Source organism: Coptis chinensis, unplaced genomic scaffold, assembly GCF_015680905.1.
Source record: "Coptis chinensis isolate HL-2020 unplaced genomic scaffold, ASM1568090v1 utg1487_pilon_pilon, whole genome shotgun sequence".
Classification (NCBI taxonomy): domain Eukaryota; kingdom Viridiplantae; phylum Streptophyta; class Magnoliopsida; order Ranunculales; family Ranunculaceae; genus Coptis; species Coptis chinensis.
The window spans coordinates 2,867-22,097 of NW_028238105.1; the positions used below are offsets into that span (position 1 = coordinate 2,867).

Below are 19,231 nucleotides of genomic sequence, written 5' to 3' on the forward strand. Positions count from 1 at the left end.
TGTCTCCTTGCTGAGACAAGAGACGCGAACCTTTCCCCAAAACCAGTTTTTCACTTTTAACCAGAAAACAATCCCTCGCTACCCCGATTTTACAGAAAACCCATTTCACGCGAAAGCTATCCATATACTTAATTCATATCGAGGAAAACTACAATGCAAAAACATGAATATCATATATACATGCATGGTTGATACGCAAACTATTTCTTAACATTTTAAACAACTCAAATCATGCATGAAAATAAGCAGATTATATATTGGTATGTAGGTTCCTACCTTAGCAAGCTCCGTTCTCCTCCGTATTTCCACTTAATCAATCAATCCCGCTTAACCCAATCCACTCGAATTCATTCCTATAATAGCATATACAAATACGTCGATTATTAGAAGTTATCGAACAACGAGGAATTCTTAACTAATATAAGCCGAGAAGAAATCTCGACGTTAAGAATTTGGTTTCGGATAATTTCCATCTAACTACCGTTAACAGAGCTACAGGCCATTTCTGGCACTGTTACTCTGACGGTCTCTACGGCTATTTCGACCATGGCAGGCCCTCATATCGACGCCAATCCTATCCCCTCTCAATTCAAATTCCAAATTTCAACTACAAACAAATTCCACTCTTCGGTTCATATAAAATCTAATTACAATTACTGTCGTGTTTCTTATCAATCGTGCATTACTGAATCAAATCCTAAACAAGTTTAGACTAACATAACGTCTTTAAATTAAAGTGAATATAGCAATTCTTACCGAGTCAGCAAGCGAAAATCACTCCTAGCTTGCTGCTCCACCAAAATCGCTCACTTTGTCTCCTCCCACAAATTGCCGACCTAACAACCACCCATTTCAATCATCCTTCATCCATACAACCAAATAGAACGAAATCGAAGTTCAAATTATTTGATTGAGGCTTAAACTAACTCACCTCTTATCTCGATTTCGCCGGTATGCTTTCGAATTCACTTCATCTAACCAAGCATCTTGCCGAAATACTACACCCCGTCCAATACTTCCATCAATACATCCCCAACTATCGACGTCGAGTTCAAACTAGTTGTTTGGAGCGGTTAAACTCACCCGGCAGCGGCGGCAGCGGCGGTACGACGCAAATCCAATAATTTTTTGAATTCCCACGCTTGGTTGAGTGTTGTTAAGGTTTGGGCGTGAGGAATTGAGGTTGAATCGATGGAATTTTTGGCGAATTCGTGTTTCTCTCTCTTAGGTTTAAAGGATTGAGAAAATCAAAGATGGGTGCGATTTGGGTTGTTTTCGCGATTCGTTTAGTGCGATTTTTGTTTTACTAAGATTGGGGTGAGGAATTATAGGTTTGGATTCTTGAAATTGGGAAGAATTAAGTTTCTCTCTCTTAGGGTTTGAGATCACGAATTTGGGGAAGAAGAAGTGGGTTTCGCGATTTTCAGTTTTGTTTGGTGCGTTCTCTGTTTCCACGATTTTGGTTTTGGGCCTATTTTTGGTTTAGTGCGATACGGTCAAGGCCCAAACCCAACGTGACCCAATTGGCTTAAGGTCCTAATTAACTTCTAACCCCCACTAATTCGACTTAGCGTTTTGATTATTTTTCGGCCTATCCCGCTAAATTTAATCTGCTATATTCTATCTCACCGCAGGTTATGACAATAACTCACTCATGCGTGTAAGTTGTTAACTCGTGCCAGCTTCGACGCGGAAAACTGCTAACCGCCATTTTTGGTCAAATTTTCGCCTATGGTCGCTTACCTAACGTGACTTATGAGTCGGAGTTAAATTTCATTAAGTTACGTACGTTTGAAATATAAACCCGACGACCAACTTACATAACCGACCCTAGATTTAATAGGAAATTTACGAAAATACCCTTAATAATAATTCAGGACTTTACATGAAATGTCTGGCCTAGTACACACCATTGCATACATCAAACCATATAGCAATTTTTTCAGTTTGCACACCAAATCCTCTTTTCCTACAACTTTAAACCCACTTGGCTGAGTCATATAGATCTCCTTTTCTAAATCACCATGTAAAAAAGCAATTTTTACATTGAGCTGGGCTAGCTCCAAATCATACTAAGCTACCAAGGCCAAAAGGATGCGTATGGAGGAGTGCTTCACAACCGGAGAAAACACCACATTATAGTCAATCCCCTCCCTCTGAGCGTAGCCTTTAGCTACCCATCTTGCCTTGTAACGTAACTAATCACTTAGAGATCCTTCTTTCAATTCAAACACCCATTTCCTGCCAATCGCCTTCTTATATCCTTAGGTAACTTTACAAGCACCCAGGTATTATTCTTATAAAGAGATTGCATCTCCTCATCCATAGCTTTCTTCCACCTTTCTGACTTGGAGCACTGGATTGCTCCATAATATGAGGAAGGAACATCTTCATTAAGACTTTCAATAACAAGGAATGCATAGGTAACATAATCGTTTAGCCAATACAATGGGGGAACATTCCTCTTAGATTTACCAGTTGCAATAAGCTCATGAACTGGAGCCAAAGGACCAACATTCATCTGCTCCTCTAATGGAGCCATATCCTATGCATCATCATTTGTTCCATCACCTGTATTTACTATTTCTGTGTCTTCAATTGGAACATCAACTGATTGACTACCCATGGTTGCCAATCTACTAGATACAGAACCATCTGGACTAGGTGAAGATGCATCAATCTCCACCTGTTGCAATACCTCTTTGACCATACTCTCCACCTGCTGAGAGTCAGTAGACTTCAACATAGAAGCCTCATCAAATGTTACATCTCTACTCAAAACAAATTTCTTATCTTTCGGATCCCATAGCTTATAACCTTTAACTCCACTTTTCAGACCCACAAAGATAGCTTTCTTTGCTCTAGGATCCAACTTACCATCTTTGACATGAAAGTAAGCAGGACACCCAAACACACGAAGGGAATCATAATCCTGAGTAGGTTTACCAGACCAAACCTCCATAGGAGTCTTACCTCCAATTGCAGCCGAAGGCAACCTGTTAACAATGTAGCATGTATAACTCACAGTCCCAGCCCAAAATGCTTTGCCCAATCCAGCATTGGACAACATACACCGCACTTTCTCCATTAGAGTACGATTCATGTGCTCAGCTACCCCATTCTGTTGCGGCGTACCTTTCACTGTGAAGTGTCTCTCCATTCCCTCATTCTGACATACTTGCAAGAATGGATCACTCGTATATTCACCACCATTATCAATTTGGAGTCTTTTGATCTTTCTGCCAATATGAGTTTCAATCAACTTCTTCCACTTTACAAAGATATCTAGGACTTCATCCTTGTTTCTCATGGTATATACCCACAAATGCCTAGAGTAATCATCAACAAAGGTCACATAATAATGTTTGTTCCCTCCAAGAGATGCATTCCTAGAAGGACCCCAAACATCCGAATGAACATAATCAAGGGTTCCACGCGTACGATGGATAGCGGTGCCAAAATTTACCCCTGTTTGCTTGCCCAGAACACAATGCTCACAAAAATCCAACTTACAGGTCTTAGCACCTTTCAACAGTCCTTGTTTTATTAATGTTTGCATGTACTTCTCACCTACATGTGCAAGATGCATATGCCATAATCTGGTGGCCTCCTTAGCAACTGCCTATGAATGCTCAGTAACAGCTACTTCTCCACTAACTGTACCACCTTTCAAATAGTACAAGTTATATCTGACGTATGCCCTTCATGATAACCATTGCTCCAGAAACTATCTTTAGAGCACCATTGTCAATGACTATCTTGTAGCCCTTAGCTTCTAAAGTACCAATAGAGATAAGATTATTTTTCAAAGTGGAAACATATCGATCATCCTTTATTTCCTTAACCATTTCATCATACATCTTGAGACAAATATTGCCCATCCCCATAATGCGACAGGGTTGATCATTCCCCATCAACACATCACCACTTTCAAGCTCCTTGAAACTTGTAAACCACTCCCTTACATGACAAACATGATAGGTAGCATCCGTATCCAAAATCCAATGACTGGAATCAATGAAACAAATACTTGATGTAACAGGAAAAGAGAAATTTGAACTATTAGAATCATTACCTCCTTGAGCAATGTTGACATTGGACTGTTTCTACTCAGTATCTTTCTGCTTGTGTTTCAACTTCTTATAGTCCTTTTTCCAATGTCCAACCTCATGACAAAAAGCACACTCATCACAGGCTAGATTTCGTCCTCTTGACTTGGAATGAGATTTACTTCTTCCACCACCAGAGTTTGGGCGGTCATTAGACCTCCTTCTTACCACAAAAGCAGTGCTCATCGACTCTCTTGACTCATTTTCATTGTTGTTCATCATATCTCAATTTGTCAACGCAGACTGCACCTCAGAATAGTTCAAAGCTTTCTTTCCGAACATAATGGTGGTTTTTATATGCCCATACTCCTTCTTGGGAAGAGATCTCAACAAATGGAAAGCTTTGTCTTCAATTCATCCTTCGTTTCTTCTTCAATGTTCAACAAGTTGGTAAGTAACTTGTTAAACTCGTTCATATGCTGGGACAATGAAACACATTCTTTCTTTCTCATATCGTACAACTTTGATTTCTTAAAGACACGATCTTCTATTGTCTTATCTAAGTACTTCTCTTCAAGGGTTCTCCAGATTTTCTTGGCCGAAGTCTCATTGAGAACAATGTACTTCACATCCCTAGCCAAACACGATCTTATAATACCACAAGCTCGCCTATTTTTCTTAGCCCAAACACTCTCCTCTATATCCGATGGTTTTTCGTCTAACATATCATCCAAGTCTTGTTGGCATAGTGCATCTATAACTTCACAACGCCACATACTAAAATTGTTAGATCCATCGAATTTCTCCACATCAATCCTTGCATGGTTAATATTCAAAGTCGTAGGAGGTGATTTCTCCTTAGACGTCATAGAAGTAGTACTCGATGGAGGATCCGTCGTCATACTTTCTCAAACTTTCATACACCACAAAACAATCAATAAACCAACAAAAGAAGCCCTAGGTAGAACCTTGGCTCTGATACCAATTTGTTACATAAACGAATGCGGAAGCGTGACAATTGGACAAAGAAGATTGAATGTGGTGATAGAAATCGACAAAAATAAATCAATTAAATACTTACCAATACAAAGCGAATAACCAATAGAAGTGGAGATTTAGATTTTACGTGGTTTGGCTAGCCTAATCCACCAAGCAAAAGAGGAGAACTTTATTAATCAAGAGATAAACAAATAGAGTACAATCACTCACAAATAAATCCCGAAGAATTCACAAACTCTCTCTCACAAATTGAAGCTCACAAATCTATACTCTCACAAATTGAACTTAACTAATTTGAGCATCCAAACTTGAGCATGACATATCCCATAAATCGGTCTCATATTTATAGAGGTCGTGGGTATCAAATTAGAATCCTATTTAGAATAGGAAACAAAAAACTTAACCATGTGGTTTATCCAAATCTGAGCCGTATACCAACAAAACATGGGGTAACTGTGTCGTTGAATAGAAAACTACTAATTCATACCAAACATATGCACTACCTGTTGGGAGATTTCACTAGAAAGTCACACCTCAATCTAGTTACTTTCTATCCCAAATGATTTCAACTTGGAGCTCACACCAAGGAAATCACCCACCCAAGACTTTGGTAGTTATCACAACAACCTCAACAAAGCAAAACCACTACAATATCATCACAATTCATAACAACAATAATAATGGAAGTAACAATGCAAAGAGACACAAAGATTTAGGTGGTTCGGTAAATGTTACCTACATCCACACACAAGAGCCGAGTTTCCTTTATAACAAAGATTGGAGAGTTTACAAGAGATCAAGAATCAATAAGAAGAGGCCTCACTCAAACCCTAGCTCAATAGAGCTCCCACAATACCCTAGAAATGAATCTCTCAAAGTTGTACTTCAAAACCCTAATCTATTTCCTTTATATAGGTGTACATAGACAAAGGGGAAGTAAAATGGGCTTGGGCCGCACTTTAGAGGAGCTGGCGCTTCATAGGTGAGCTGAAATCCCCTCTTCATCGAGCATGAGCGAAGTCCGCCTCTTAGGTGAAGCGGCCTTCTTCTTCTTCGGACATCAGAAGGTGTGACGAAAGCGAAAGCCTTTATGGACGGCCAGCGGTCGCCCTCTTCATCGGGTTCGTAATGTAGAGTGGTGAACGGACACCGAGCAAAGCTTCGGCGGTTCCAACAACCCAACAATCTCCACTTGAACCTTCGAGATTCTTCATGCACATCACATCTCAATTGTAACCACTCAATCCAAATCCAATATACTAAAGAAACACTCGGCTCATCCATCATGGTCTTCAAGCAAGAAGACCCACCGGGTTGAACACAACTTCAACTTCTCGATAGGGGCACGCCTTGGTCAACATATCCGCACGGATTCTCACTCCCTTGGATCTTCTCAAGTGCCAAGACCTCATCCTCCAACAGAGATCGGATAAAATGATACCGGAGACCAATGTGGCTTGGTCCTAGAATGAAAGGCGGAATTCTTGGCAAGATGTATAGCACTGACCGGCCACCGTGTAACACACTTCTCTCTTGCTTCATCCCAAGCTCTTCCATCAATCCCTCAGAACCGGATCATCTCTTTGCTTGCCTCTCAGAATCTTGACCACATACTCGCTTACGTGGTAGACAAAGCAACAATCTTCAGAATCGAAAATCCAACTCATCATCGCAGAGCACCTACCGTAAAAGACATAACCAAGAGTGCTTCTTCTCATGATCTACTTCTCCCAAAAATCGGCATCCACATACCCTTGCGGGTTCACAACACCCTTCCATAACATAGGCATTTCTCTGTAGTACCTCTCGGATATCTCAATATCCACTTCACGGCTTCCCAATGTTGCTTGCCGGATTAGACATAAATCCATCGACAGCTCCCACTTTGCTTTGGGCTATATCCGACGCGGTGCAAACCATGGCATACATAAGACTTCCAATGGCAGAGGCGATGGTACCTTGGCCATGAAGTTTCTTTCCTCAACAGCCTTGGGAGAGTGTTCCTTGACAACTTGAAGTGAACCCAAAGGTGTGCAAACCGGTTTCGCACTACCCATAATCCGAACCTCTTCAATACCTTCTCAATATACTCACCGAGACAACTCCGAATACCTTTACGCCTATCTCTTCGATCCTCATCCCTAGAATGCTTTTTTTGCACCCCAAATCCTTCATAGAGAACTCACTTGCTAACTTCTTTCAATCTCCCAATTTCTCGACATATCGTAACTTGCTACTAACATATCATCAACATATAGCAACAGGGATGATGTAGCCGAGTCGAACCTCTTGGAAGTAGCAACAATGGTCGGCGTTGCACTTATAGTAGCCATTTCCTTGCATGAAGTTATCAAACTTCCCTGTACCACTGCCTAGGGGCTTGTTTCAAACCATACAAGCTCTTTTCGAGCACGCATACCATATTCTCTTTACCCTTCTTGATGAAACCCTCCTGTTGTCGCATATATAAATTTCCTCAACTAGGTCACCATGGAGGAAGGCGGTTTTAACATCCAACCGCCAAGATATAAATCTTCCGCCGCAACAATACTCAACACCGACCGAATAGTATTCCGTTTCACCAATCGAGAATATCTCTGTGAAGTCAATGCCGCTTCTCACAAAACCCTTGACTACTAGCCTTGCCTTGCCTATCTCTCTCAGGAACCATCATGTTCCTCTTTGACTCTAAACACCCATTTGTTCTGTAGAGCCTTCTTGCCCACGGGTAGTTTGGCTAACTCCCATGCCACAAGAGATGAGGGACTTCATCTCATCTTGCATAGCAAGCTCCCACTTGCTTGCATCACTCACCTCCAATGCTTCATCATAGCATTGAGGCTCGCCACCATCAGTAAGTAGCAAGTAATTCACATAGGTGGAGGGCGGATATCTCGAACTCGGTACATGTGGCCTGGATGTCTTCCTTGGGGCACGAGGTGGAGATGGACTCGGTGGTGTGGTATCCTCATTATTCTCTGAGTCACTACTACTGTCATCCTCTGACTGTGGAGCTCCCACTATACCACGACTTACATCGAAGTCTTCCAACTCAACATACTCTGTGCCTCTCTCTGTACCCGATTCCTTGGTTTGTGCTTCATCTCTGTCCTTGTACATCACCTTTTCATTAAACACAACATCTCTACTACGAATGATTTTCCGATTTTGATCATCCCAAAAGCGATACCCAAAATCATCACCGCCATAGCCAATGAAGGTGCACTTTAGTGACTTAGCATCAAGCTTGCTTCTAGCTTGGTCACTAATGTGGACATAGGACACACAACCAAACACCTTCAAATGGGAAAGGTTCACATCCTTCCCGCTCCACACTTCCTCCGAATCTTAAAATCCAAAGGTACCGATGGTCCTCTATTGATCGGGTAAGCCGCCGCCGTATAACACTTTTTCGCTTTTAACTCGCATAAGCCTCGCTAGTGTACGATACACCTAGCTCTCTCATCGGTGTTCTATTCATCCGCATTTCTGCACCCCATTCTGGCGAGGTGTCCCCGCAAAGTCTTTTCCATCTTGATGCCATTGTCAAGACAAGATTTTAAAACCTGAATCCTCATACTTCCACCGTTTGTCGGATCTCAAATTCTTTACTTTCAAGCTTGTCTCATTCTCAACCATGGCCTTCCAAGTCTTGAACACTTCAAATACTTCCGACTTGTGTCTCAAGAAATAGACCCACACCTTCCTAGTATGGTCATCAATGAAAGTCACAAAATATGACTTTCCGCCAAGTGAAGAGACATTAGTCGCCCCCGGACATCTCAGATGTATCAACTCAAGCCTTCTAGCTTTGGTCCGACCCATCTCTCGAAAACTCACCCGGCTCGCGCTTTCCAAATACCACAGTTCTCCACGAAGTCAATTTCAAATGACCGTAACTTTGGGAGTTTACCGTAAGAGTGAAGGATTTTCATTCCTTTCTCACTCATGTGACCAAGTCTCATTGCCAAACATTCGATCCTCTTTTGCCATGTGCCACGGCAATCGACTCACAACCATGTGCGGTCATGTAGAGAGTACCATCTTTCTTACCATTTGCAACAATCAATGAACCGCCGAGACCTTCCAAGTATCACCAAGAAAGATCAGAATAAATCCTTCCACTTGCCAATTGCCCCACGTAAATCAAATTCTTCCTCAACCGAACGTGTCGGACGCCCCTCAATAACCATGACGAGCCATTCATCTTGATATGCACGCCACCGCTTGCCGACAATGTCACAAGGTTGGTCATCACCGAAAGACCGTTCCAAGGTCACCTTCGTGTAGTTCTCAAGAAACTCTCGATGTGAGGTAGCATGGAAAGATGCGGCTGAATCAAGTACCCAAGACTCCTTCTTGTGCTCCATCGAACATATCAAAGCGTCATCTACCATCTCAACAACATTAGCTTCTTGATTCTTTTTCTTGTTCTTATTAATGTTGTTGTTGTTTCTTGGTGCCGCAATCAGGCTATAGTGGCCGTGCCTACCACAATTATAGCACACCACTTCACTCATGTCTCGAGGTTTGTGTTCAACGCTTTGCAATTGGGAGGCTTGAGATTTCGATCTCCCCACTTCTTACTTACTACGACTCTGTTTGACTTTCTTCCCCTACTTTTCGGTGCTCAATGCCGACCACGAAGTTGATCCCAAGATGACGGACAATCCCTCGCTCCGGATTTCTCGCTTAGTACCATACTAACAACGTGCTCAAACTTCAACTTGGTCATTCCCAGAGAGCCACTAATAGCCGCCATAGTCGTGATTCCAACTTGGTGGCAATTGTCCAAGTATCGCCAAAGCTAGCACCTCATCACTAAATGTAATCTCAACCGACTCCAATTGGTCCTTAGTTTGGTTGAATTCATTTAGGTGATCCTGAAGGAGGTCCCTCCAACATTTTCATACTAAATAGCTTGGTGATCAAATAGACTTTGTTCAGCGTCGGGGTTGTTCATACATCGTAGTAAGTGCCTCCATGAGAGACTTCCGCCGCTTCTCGGTCTTAATATTGAAGGCTACCGACTTCAAAGACTCAATCGGATTGTGGCCAAAGCCTTTCTATCTTGCAAATCCCATTTATCTTGCGGAATCTCCTCAGGCTTCTCACTTATCAATGTTTCCATCAAATCCTTTTGATAGAGAACATCCTCAATTTGCATCTTCCAATAGCCGGGTTTGTTCCACAAACTTCTCTATCTTGTAGCTTTCCTTTTCTTATCCATGATTCCCACTGAACCAAAACAACGGTGGAGAACTTCTCAGAGGAATTTCTTCAAACACCTAGCTCTCTCTGTGCTAAAGGTGGAGTCTTTCCTCACACACCTTGTTCCAATGATTCAAAACCGTGCTCTGATACCACTTGTTGGGAGATTTCACTAGAAAGTCACACCTCAATCTAGTTACTTTCTATCCCAAATGATTTCAACTTGGAGCTCACACCAAGGAAATCACCCACCCAAGACTTTGGTAGTTATCACAACAACCTCAACAAAGCAAAACCACTACAATATCATCACAATTCATAACAACAATAATAATGGAAGTAACAATGCAAAGAGACACAAAGATTTAGGTGGTTCGGTAAATGTTACCTACATCCACACACAAGAGCCGAGTTTCCTTTATAACAAAAATGAGAGTTTACAAGAGATCAAGAATCAATAAGAAGAGGCCTCACTCAAACCCCTAGCTCAATAGAGCTCCCACAATACCCTAGAAATGAATCTCTCAAAGTTGTACTTCAAAACCCTAATCTATTTCCTTTATATAGGTGTACATAGACAAAGGGAAGTAAAATGGGCTTGGGGCCGCACTGAGTTTGGAGCTGGCGCTTCATAGGGTGAGCGCCCCTCTTCATCGAGCATGGCGAGTCCGCCCTTAGGTGGCTGCGCCTTCTTCTTCGTGACATCGGCCAAGCGCTTAATTGCCCGAAGGCCCATGGACGAAGACGGGTCGCCTCTCTTCATCGTTCGTTGAGCAGTGGTGAACGGACACCGGAGCAAAGCTCGACGGTTCCAACAACCCAACACTACCACCTTCAGAACAAGTTAATAAATTGAAGTTTATATTAAGTTTACCTGATCATTCTCACTTTTTCCTTCTGTTTTCTTATAAATCGTCCTTGTCGTCATTCAGTTCACTACTCCATACTCTTGGTTGGATTGCTTCTCAAAGCAACATTGTACCACCTAGAAGGATGGAAAACCCACGAATGTTTTCACCTGAGGAGCTCAAGATAATTACATCAAATTTCAATACTATGATAGGTTCTGGTGGTTTCGGAGACATCTACAAAGGACAAATGTCTAACGGTGTGGAAGTAGCCGTTAAAGTGCATACGGGCGTTTTCACGGAAAAGGAATTCATGAGTGAAGTGGCAATATTGGGCAATGCACATCATCGAAATGTAGTTAAACTATACGGGTTTTGCTATGATGATGAAAACATGAAAGCACTTGTTTATGAGTATATCGAAAATGGGCCATTGGATAAGATTTTGTTCGACAATCACCTTAGTATAGAATGGGTGGAGTTATTCAATATTGCTATTGAGATAGCAAATGGGCTCTCCTATTTGCATGAGAGTTGCCAACCGCAAATAATTCACTATGACCTGAAGCCCGACAATGTGCTCATTAACTCAAACCTTTCTGCGAAGATTACAGGCTTTGAATTGGCTACTTCTCGCTACAGGAGTTCGAGTTTTGTCGAACAGTCCGGCTTCAGAGGGGCCCACGGTTTTGCAGCCCCCGAGGTTGGTAAGGGATACAATGTAACTTCCAAAAGTGATGTTTACAGTTTTGGGATGATGTTATTCGAAATTTTAAGAAGGAAAAGAAACTCTGCGGGCCCTGGTTGGTTTCCAGGGGATGTTGGAGCTCATTTGGAGAAAGGGGAATTTGAACGTATTTTTATTGAGTGTGGCATTGAGGAGAAGGATAAGGCAAAAGCAGAGAGATTATCTGTAGTTGCATTATTGTGTACTCAGTATAATCCCCTAGGCAGACCTAACATGAGCACTGTGGTGAAGATGCTCAAGGGTGAAATACAACTACCTCAGGCTCCGACCAATCCTTTTCCTTTTTATGATCAAGGATGTGATGACAGAAGGTACGTTTCACTTTCTTTGAGATATTTATATTAAGCGGCGGATGATAACGTCAGTTTTTTCCATTGAGCATGATCGCATTGAAGTTTGTTTATTTCACCATAGGAATCCCACTTTTTTTTTTTTTTTTTTAAGGAAAATTGATACCACTGCTCAAGCTATCTGATATTAATAAAATTGCATGTATATTATATTCATAAAACTATTTATATTTCTTACTACGTTTATGAATTACATACAAAATTAACTCTTTGATTTTCAGCCTGCGTGGGAGCTCTTTAGAGATATCGGAGGGTTCACCCCAAAGAGCATCTGGTTCAATACTATTTTCAGTGGACTCTCAAGAGGATATAGAAGGAGCTAGCACCAAAAAACGCATTGTGGTTGGAATACAAAAAGTACTAAATGAACTGAGAAGCGATCGTGATTTCAATTGGTATGGTAAGGATAAGCTTGAAGAGGTACTGGTTGAAACTCTCGAAGTTCTTAATGCTTTGAAAGAAGGGGCATATGGAAGTTCATCTCGAATTGAAATGCCACTAGGCCAATTGGATAGAAAGAAAACAAACATGGTCGGTCTAAAACAGTATTCTAATGAGGATCTCACACACTTTACAAAAAACTTCACTATTCCGATAGGTTCTGGCGCTTATGGAGATGTCTTTCAAGGTGAACTACCTGGTGGTGTGCAAGTTGCTGTTAAAAGACTAATAAATATTGCAACCGATGTCAACACATTCATGGCTGAAGTGGGAACAATGAGTAGTACTCTACACCGAAACTTAGTTAGACTTTATGGGTATTGCTTTGAGGACAACATAAAAGCACTAGTCTATGAATACATGGAGAAAAAATCTTTGGATATGATTTTAAGCCAGGAAGACTACGGTTTACAGTGGAAGGAATTGTATGATATTGCAATTGGGACAGCAAGGGGGCTCTCTTATTTGCATGAGGGTTGCGAGGATGAAATAATTCATTATGATGTAAAGCCTGCCAATGTGCTCCTTGACTCGAAATTTTCTCCTAAGCTCGCAGATTTTGGACTTGCTAAGATTTCGAAAAGGGACGCTAGTCATATCTCCCTAGTCACATTTAGAGGAACCCGCAAGTATGCTGCCCCGGAAATGTTCAGCCAAATCCCCGTCACTTCCAAAAGTGATATTTATAGCTATGGTATGGTGCTTTTTGATCTTTTAGAATGGAAGAGGAATGTTGAAGACCAAGAATGGTTTCCTGCACTAGTTTGGGATAAGTTCAAGAAAGAAAAACTGGACGAACTTATGGGGGAATGCGGCATCGAGGACAAGGACAGAAACCAGGCAAAGATACTGTGTACAGTTGCATTATGGTGTACTCAGCATCGACCAAATGACAGACCACCAATGGGCCATGTGGTGCAGGTTCTTAAGGGGCTCGTAAAGCTTCAGCCACCTAAGGATCCACTTTATCCGTACAGCGTCTCCTCAAACCGAGGCAAGTGGGGGAGGTAGTTCCACTTCCACAAGCATTAGTGGGCCGCCCTATGATTAGTTTCTTCAATTGTCTCTTACACAATCACTAGCTATCCTATTTTTCTTTCTGAAAGTAAACAGTGGAAACTCAAGTTTGTTTAGAGTGAGCAGTCTGAGCTTGAGTATCGAACGTTTGTAAAATGAAAACTAAATGAAAGAAAGTTGTCTCTACTCCTCTCCAGTATATCTTATTGTGAATTAAGCACAAAACATATAATATAACTAGGATCCCAATGCTCGGAACTAATTTGGAGTGAATTGTATGTCATTAGGTAATGTCCGTGAATATCCTTATTAAATTGTTCTGATTTGCGTCCTATCAAAGACCATTAATACTGAGTAGTTGAAAATGCTCCCAGTGATCCACGTAAGTCCTCTTTTTTTCTCTAATACTGACACATCAGATTTTATATAAAAAAATGAATTCTACGCTCTATTTCAATTGTTCGTAGCTCAAAATAGTTAAAAATCTATCTCTATACTCTTTTTTCAATTATACAAAACACTCCCAACTCTAAAAAAAAAAAAAAAATCATCTCTTTCAAACTCTCTCTCTTATTCTTCTTCCAAAATTAAACTAGGAAATTGAACTCTCAAAAAATTAAATAAATCATCTCTTCAAACTCTTAATGACTTTGAAGCATGCTTTCTATGTCCAACAGCGAGCACTTTTGAAGAAGCTTCCTTCTACTACTCTTGGGGAAAATATGAAAGCATTATTGAAGGTGAAAAAAGTTGAAGATATGCTCGCACATGATAAGCTTTCTGAGGTGCAAAAGGAGGAGATCTCAAAAGGAGTACATAAGAGGAATATGTGACTGGAACTTCAATATTGAAGGTATTAAGTTACAGGCGACACTAATTGAAGAAGTTAGAGAGGAAACTGTTTCGGCTGAGATTCTTCTAGGAATGGACGACGATTTTGGAGGAAGAGCTGACGACAATCACAATACTATGCTTACAAATGGTAAAATATGACACTAATAGCCCAATAGCCTCTTTCTGAGTAAAATTCATCTCTTCAAACCCTCTTTCTTATTCATCTCTTCTTCCAAAATCAATCTGATTTTGATCGTTTGTTCCCAAAATATGGACGTGTCGAACGCGTTGATATGAAATCAGGTAGTTCTTTCTTTTTTAATTCAATCTTTACATTTTTTCATTATTATTATTATTATTATTATTATGTAATAATGTTTTCATAATACGAACGACATGTTATGTATTAATATATTGTTGTTGGTTACGTTTATATGATTCAGATACAACATTGTGGAAGACTTCATATACAGAGGTGTTAACAGGTTGGAGGGGCGGTGATGAGAGTGTGATATGTGATGGTGTTCTATATTTCTTGATCTATTCTACTGGAGGAGGCACGAATCGGTTCAAACCCGCCACAGGCTAATTAGGTTCAATCTCAATAACTGGTATTGCCCTGATTCATTGATGCGCACTTATATTCCTGTGCCTTTCTCTCTTACCTGCGGTCGTCTAATGAACCTCAAGGTACCCATAGAAATTCCACTTTCACTTGATGAGTTAATTTTGCTTTGTAATGCTATTATGTTTATATTTATTTATTTCCATGATCCATCTCTCTGTCTTCCACTTTCACTTGATGAGTTAATTTTGCTTTGTAATGCTATTATGTTTATATTTATTTATTTCCATGATCCATCTCTCTGTCTCAAACACGCACATGTGAGGGTGCCGTTCGGATAGGGACCCGAGGGATGAGCTCCTTAAAAGGTTAAAACATTCGTTTTGTTTTAGTTCTAGGCTAGCATATTGAAATTAATATAGCATTGAGCATAAATAACTCGATTTAGGTCATTCTAGCCTGGGATTATCATCCGGTGCGTATGTTCTTGCCTGTAATTGGGATCTTTAATATTGTAGCCAAGGTAGTTGAGCCTAGAGTTCTTCTTTAGGTTTGCTGTTGTTTTTCCAGAATTTTGAAGTTTTGCATTAGATATTTGGTTGGTTAGTTGCATTTTCCCCCATGTTGAATTCTCACAGGTTTCTCCTCACAGCTGATTTTTAGTATATCGGTATATCCAAATAGAGCAAGCTAAGCTATATTGGATTATATTCCAAATTTTAATATTTGCATTCTTTTTGTGTAACGTATTAGTATTTGACCCAGTCATTTTTCGTTGGACTGATACTTTACTTGCATATAAACCTCGTGTAGCTTCTAATTGGTTAGATTAGATTCAATTTGAAATATTAAAATTGATATAAACTTCATTTCAAGGAATATTATCGATTGGTACCTGCCAAATGCACATGATGGTGTGGTGAGGCAGAGGGATGGAGGGATGAATAAGATGAGCTTGATTCCACAAACAATGGATGTAAACAATGTAAATATCCATCAACACATTTTCATTCACATTTGAATTCAATGGATGTAAACAATGTATTAGATTTTGGCTATGAATACAATCTCATCACGAAATATTTTTGCTCTTTGATAACATATATTTTGACTTCTCCTTCATCATGCTAGAAAGAGATTTATATATCTACTCATTTCAAAGACTACTTTTGCTTTACTTGATTATAAAGATTGATTTACTAACTGATATTTGTGGATACTGTTAATTGGTATTATTGATCCAATGTACCTAAAGGTTCAAGTATACTTACTTAGCTACGAAAGAAACTCAATTTCATGTATAGACCATGAATCTGAGTCCAAGGTAATTTAACACCGAGGAACAATAGAAGACAACGAAGGGATGTGAACTGCAAGAATATTGTTGATGAACCGGAGGGATGTAATGAAACTCACACTATGTATATGTTTATCAAAGCTATGATTATTGATACTTCTATAGTATTACCGCATTTGATCGAGTGATACCGATACTCGATAGTAACATCAAGTAGATAGTGTGAAGTCGTTTTCTTCAAGATTCAGATAATAGCACGTCACCATGTATCACAACTATTACTTGGAAGGAATAACAAGTGGAACAAAGAGTAAAAGGAATCTCTAACTACTGTTTTTTTTACTCCAATATAGTTCAAAATTTGAATCATTGTTATTTTTTTATCGGTAAGAGGTAATGTTATTTTTTTTTCTTATTTCATTTCTAATATATACATACTATCTCATAATGGTAAGGGTTGTAGTTTATCATTTGGAAGCATAGTAGTCTATAAACTGATATTCATATGCCCTGTACTGTGATCTGCCATATTAGTTTTCAAATGAAGAGAATAAATAGATAGGACATTATAAGTTTGCTGTTTGAATAATACATTGAGTGCACTGTTGGACAAGACTTGATCATTCTTTTGTATGAGCTGTATGTTACTTAGAGGGTTGTGGCTTGGATTTGTATAACGCCCCCCATTTTCTCTGCCAGAAAATAGATCGAAGTCATTCATAAGTGACACAAATGTTAAGAATGATAAAATACACTTTATTGTTGGATTGGAATGCTATATTGCTAGAGAGTTCAACTTAACCAAATCTTTATGAATTGTGATAGTTTTATCAAGGTGCCTTTGTTTCACAACCTGGATGATCTGATCTTGGACAATATATGTGACAGGGTGAAGCTCTCAGTCTTCTAAGGACGAAAAGGTATGCACAACCAATATTATTTTTCCAATAGTAATTACTTAGTTTTTGAGATCTATTACATCAATTAGTAAAATGCCTGGTAATCAGATATCATTAATTTATCAAGTTTCTGTTTACAAACAGAAAAACTAATTGCTTTCATCTTTCATGTGCGAGTATGACATTCATTGTAGATAAACAGATGTACTGTTAATTGAGTTTCTCTTGGATTTTAATTTTTTTTAGTTAACATACCTGTACTTTGGCAATGTTAGGTGTAAGTGTGTAATGGGTTGACTCAATTAGTTGCATCTGTCTTTGTGAAAATAATGGTTGATTGATTTTCCACTTAGTTATTAGGACAATCCGAGGATGATGACGAAGACTTGAACAACAATGCAGGAACTTATTGTGCATGGTCTTTTCCTTTGAGAATGTGTTGAGGTGGGTGTCTATAGATTATATCAATCACCTTCAAATATGAACGTTATGTTTTACGGTGTTTATTATGAACCCACGATGTTTGGTCTAGACGAGCCATTCATTAATCCAATGGTGACAGACTATTTTGATTTCTCGAGAAGAACACGTTTAGCTACAAACCAGTGTAGATGATTTTTGTAGTTTCAGAACGGCATCTATGCATGATTAACCACTGTATCCATTATCTTTTACTGTTTTAGCTAAATGGGAGTATCAGTTGTGTTGCATCTTTCTTGACTGGTACTTTGCAATATTAGTTAGCAATAGGCATAATGCTAAGTAGCACTCAGGACTTTGTCCTTAGCTCTTCAGACAGCGGCTATAAATTTTTGTAAGTATTATTATTTGCGGTCTACTTGATCTTTTCTTTTGATTTTTTGTTTGGTGGACATATCTATATTTAGAATGCCATGCATGGTTGTCATAATATAATGTGTTGGAGCTCTATGTATTTGTCGTCCATCCTTTGCATACGTAAGATTTGACAGCACCTTTTATACCGCTTAATAAGCTTTAACAAAACATTGCTTTGCTTCCTATGGGTAGGAGTGAACTACCCGTAATAACGAACTTGCAATAAGATCAAGTTTATTGTGTGTACATTGACTTATGCTCTACGCACATCTAGGCTCATTCCAATAAAAACTTCATATAATAAAAAGGTACTACAGGCTTGTATACAATTTAATGATTTTTTTTTTTTGCCAAGAAATGTGTTGATATGATACCGATTACTTATATTAGATTCAACGTCAGTAGTTACTGGATCAAACCAATTAAGGCTCACAATGGGAATCCCTAGATGATTTGATCGTCTCTTTAAGGCGTCATGAACCCATAATTCCAGTATTTAATTTTCACCTGTTGTGACTTGCTTGCAGCAGGTTCACATAGTTCTGGAACCACCACTCTTCAGTTTTCCAATGGATTAGAAGTGATGGTAGATAATTCACCAGCAGACATCACATTCAACCTTAACCATCTATTAACACAACTGATTGATGATTACCTCTCGCTGCCTTCTGAAGAACCAGCCTCTACCAGCCCATGGATGACAAGGAGGATGTTACTGAGGGAAAACCTGAAAAAGATGGCATTGAAATAGTTTCCTAAAAGAAGAATCAGGAGACAAAATCCTACAGAACCAAGTTCGAGCACAAAAGAAGTAGGCAAATCCACTTTTGATAAACTGAGTTCTTCTGAGTTGTTGCTCATCATTCGCCAAACCAATATAAAGAGGTGGAAGAGATCTAAACAGAGAAATAATAAACTGAAGTTAGGGTTCGCGACCTGGAAACCTTAACTTCAGTTACAAAGTGCTATAATTTGCTTTTGCCTCTCCCCAGAAATGTTCCGACTTCTCATAAAAGCAAAGAAACATATCAAGAAGAAGGGACTACAATGTTTGTGGTAGAGTAAGAGCTGGCAAGATACTAGACTCGGGGAACTCCATATATCATGGAAATATGCCACCGAACGGCGAAGTCACA

At 39.7% G+C, this 19,231-nt stretch overlaps 1 protein-coding gene and 1 long non-coding RNA gene across 2 annotated transcripts; both read left to right on the forward strand.

The window, feature by feature from the left end:
- Positions 1-11,129: 11,129 nt before the first annotated feature.
- On the forward strand, positions 11,130-13,925 carry LOC147473980 (receptor like protein kinase S.2-like). The gene is made up of 2 exons (XM_086586803.1): positions 11,130-12,166; positions 12,427-13,925. The coding sequence occupies exons 1-2, from the start codon at positions 11,253-11,255 to the stop codon at positions 13,655-13,657; spliced, it is 2,145 nt and encodes a 714-aa protein (XP_086442929.1). The 5' UTR covers positions 11,130-11,252; the 3' UTR covers positions 13,658-13,925.
- Positions 13,926-16,576: 2,651 nt separating this feature from the next.
- Positions 16,577-19,208, forward strand: LOC147473981 (uncharacterized). The gene is made up of 3 exons (XR_015210192.1): positions 16,577-17,279; positions 17,612-17,702; positions 18,623-19,208. It is a non-coding gene; the product is annotated as an uncharacterized LOC147473981 (long non-coding RNA).
- The last annotated feature ends 23 nt before the right edge of the window (positions 19,209-19,231 follow it).